Raw genomic sequence first — 3,505 nt, forward strand, 5'->3', positions numbered from 1 at the left:
TCCGAAAAGTCCGAAATAGCAACTTCACGGTAGATGCCAATGCACCAACCAGACGATGGGTAGATGGGTAGATGGGTATTGTAACGCCATGACGGGGTCCCAAAAGCGTTTCCACTTTTGGGAAGCTTGGTGAGCATATTTGAATATTGTCTGCGTGCGCGGATTTAGTGGGATGATGCAACGCAGGATGGATACACGGGACTAGCGTGCCCTAACAGCTGGTTTGTTGGTGGTGATAAGTGTCATCTTTGGAAGCGCAGACGGGACAGGAAAGTGACTTGTAAACGGCATTGGTGACGAATCCACTAGAAAAGCGATGGACATTGGAAGTGAGAACAACGATGGCTTGGGTACCAGGACCTCCTGCTTCCCACGCAACATCATCACACGATACCGGGAATTTGATCTCATGAGAATTCCAGATGGTTGGTAGTCGAAGACGTGGCATCCGGTGGATAGAAGGAAACGAGACCATATCTCTCTTTTCCTACTCCACCCGGACATGCCAAATGTCCGCCGCATGGTTGGAGGGCTAACTACTAAGCAAAAAATAAGAAGGGATTCGGGGAGCGAAAGGCTGTAATAAAACGAAAGCGACGAATGATGCGAGATAGTAAAGCCATATTGGAGCTTGCTGCGGCGCGTTCATCCAGATCACCATGGCAGACAGAGACACAGGCAGTGTTCAGCATGAATATATAGCAGCACATGGCAATAATTAAGAACCATCGTCCGCATCTAAACAATTAAAATTGGCAACATTCAAGTAGGGCCTATAGCCTTGATAAATAGTAAGGAGATCGAGAAAAATCTGTCATGTTATCGGCCGTCAAGCAATCCCTTAGCTATGCGGTACTACCTCGCAGTATTATTGTCGAGCAGGTTGAACGGTTCCTGTAAATCCAATTAGGAAGTAAATGTCAATGAGGCTGTCCATTTTAGTGTGCAGCTGGGTGTCCTGTGACATGTTAAACATTCCAGAAGAGAGGTTTAGGGGTTAGACGCACCGTCACCGCCCAAGCTGGTTGATGCCAAATAAAGTCCATTCAAGCCTCCCTCAGCCTGTCCACTCGTTACTGTCGGGTAAAACTTGCGATCAGGCTCCACTTGAGAATGCATTGTCTCGGGGCCAGGTGCTACTGAAGATTGGAACATTGGCTGCATATACCCATCATGAGTGCCGGCCTGGAACATCGAAGTCCAGTCGATATCACCAGACTGACCGTGATTCGGCCCCGTTTGCGTGCTAGGACGTCTATTATCTGGCATGTTGGCAGCTTTGGCATCGATGGGGGGGAGATCAACGTTGGACTGGCCAGTTGTGTCAGCTCCAGACTGCGAGAGATACGGACTCTGTTTGGGTTCAGCCATCCAGGAAGCTCTCTGATGCATCTGGTTTTGGGTGTATCCATGATCAACATGACCACGGTTCATCCCGCTAACAGGCTGCATCGGATAACCAGGAGGCCGCTGATCCGTGTACCCAGGGTTGTGGCCAGAGGCCATCGAAACCCCGTTCACGTGCCCTTCCCCAAACGGTGTTCCGACAATGCCATTAGAAGTCGGGACAGAGCTACTGACTTCTCCTGAAACAGGTTTAGGGACAATGCCCGCAGCCTGAGCTTTCTTCAGATGAGCGTGGGGATGTGACAAGTGGCTAACACCCGTGGGATTGCCCCGACGCAACGAGCATTTTTGAAAGTGACGTTTCAAAATATCGCTTCGGGAAAATGTGTCTTTGCAAAGAACACACATATATGGGCGATCACCGGTATCTATAGAATGAAAGCGGTTAAAGACGGGTTTGATCAGTGTCAAAACATCAACAGGAAAGAAGATGAAAATTTTCTTTCCCCTCATTTGGACAAGCGAATATGTAGTCATAGTCATAATCCACTTACGCCTCAGTAGATGTCGTTTAAGATGTTTTGCATGCAGATACGTCTTATTGCAGTGCGGGCAAGGGAACTTGCCATCTGCGTCCTTGGCAGGGATAGCGGCTTTCCCGGTACCATTTGCTCCGTTAGTAATGGCAGCTGCGCGACCTGGGACACTCGGGAGTATCCCTCTCCGGCCTTGGGAACCAACGACCTGGATACGTGGGGGATCCTTTGGAACGAAAGCTGTGGAAGCATTAGGTAAGCCTGGTGAATTTGCAACCAAGGGTCCTTTGGTATCTGCATTGCTGGACGCACCCGACGGCAGAGCACCACCATATTCTGTTCTTCTATCCCGAGGAGGGGCAGGCGCAATGAGTTGGGGATAAGCCTGCGATGTAGTTGAAGGAGGTATCAGGGCATGCGGGTGGTATTGCTGTTGGTTGTGGTGGTGGGTTAAGAAAGAGGATGACGGAAGACTGTTGACTGTGGTATGGGGCTGCATTGGGGCGGAAGATGCAGCGTATACGTCGCTGGCGGAGGTGGGCGGATACCTGGACATATCATGCCTGAACGGCTGTCCTAGATAGTTGGGATGGACAGGAGAATGGCTCTGATGATGTTGGAGTGGGGGCAGAGTATGCGGTTGGGCCATAGAGTAGTGTGGCTGCATCTGATACTGGTGAAGATTGGACAGAGACGGGGGACCCTGAGGAGGAATATTTCCAGAAGTGGGCCTCGAGACTTGGGCTCTGATATGATTTGGATCCATAATGAAGCAAGGAAATAGAGGAAAAAGTCGAACCGGTACTGTGTAGGATCGTCCAAATCATCGATTGTGGGATTTTCGAAAGGCTCCAGGGGACGGGTGTAAAAAGAAAAAAAAAATAAAAGATAAAAGATAAAAAGTAAAAAAAGTAAAAAATAAAGCTCAACCGGAGGTAGGTAGTTGGGCAGGTTGAAGGGAATAAAAAAATCTATATATCGTCCAGTTAGCCATGAATATCCCACCAATGCAAAGACAGATGTCAATGCCAACGCCACGCCCATGAAATTGGTTTCTTTGTTCTCAAATTGACCGATGCACACGCACATACACAGGGCCAAAAACGTTGCTGCATAACGGCCGTGGATGTGGCAACGAAGGACGGTACTAACCAGAAAAAAAGAACGGAAATAATTCGCGAATTTGTCGCGATTAGAATAACCTTGAGTTGTGGTGATTCCGGATGGCGAAGGTGGCTGTCTGGCCAAAACAGAGTTTTAAATCAACGTGGTTTTGTAGATCTTCACAAAAATTATGGAGGAGAGCAAGTGAACAATAGGGTGAGAGTGGGTTGAAGGAGGTGTGTGGTCAATGGATGCGATGGTTGACAGTGAGAGGTGGTGATAAGCAACTAGGTTCCACCTTAGGGGACGGATACGAAGTGGAGGCCGAAGGTTTTGAGCACCGATGTGGACAAGGGAGCGGAATGGGAAAGTCGAGGAATGGATATTATGGGATTTATGTTGTATCCCACAGGATCCACCGGGAAAACAACGGGAGGGATGCAATGAAAGTATAGTCTGCAAAGATGAGTAAGGAGAGACTCGAGACTCGAAAAACGCAGTAGATTGCGAGGGGGGTG

The 3,505-nt window shown here is 48.8% G+C and overlaps 2 protein-coding genes across 2 annotated transcripts; both read right to left on the bottom strand.

Moving 5' to 3' along the window:
• Positions 1-24: 24 nt before the first annotated feature.
• Positions 25-522, bottom strand: PADG_01353 (uncharacterized protein; the record flags this gene model as incomplete). The annotated part of the gene is made up of 2 exons (XM_010758573.1): positions 25-150; positions 217-522. The coding sequence occupies 2 exons, from the start codon at positions 520-522 to the stop codon at positions 25-27; spliced, it is 432 nt and encodes a 143-aa protein (XP_010756875.1).
• A 468-nt stretch (positions 523-990) lies between these two features.
• PADG_01354 (uncharacterized protein) lies at positions 991-2,649 on the bottom strand (the record flags this gene model as incomplete). The annotated part of the gene is made up of 2 exons (XM_010758574.1): positions 991-1,775; positions 1,902-2,649. The coding sequence occupies 2 exons, from the start codon at positions 2,647-2,649 to the stop codon at positions 991-993; spliced, it is 1,533 nt and encodes a 510-aa protein (XP_010756876.1).
• Positions 2,650-3,505: the final 856 nt, after the last annotated feature.

The sequence above is a fragment of the Paracoccidioides brasiliensis genome (genome assembly GCF_000150735.1).
Source record: "Paracoccidioides brasiliensis Pb18 unplaced genomic scaffold supercont2.2, whole genome shotgun sequence".
Taxonomy (NCBI): Eukaryota; Fungi; Ascomycota; class Eurotiomycetes; order Onygenales; family Ajellomycetaceae; genus Paracoccidioides; species Paracoccidioides brasiliensis.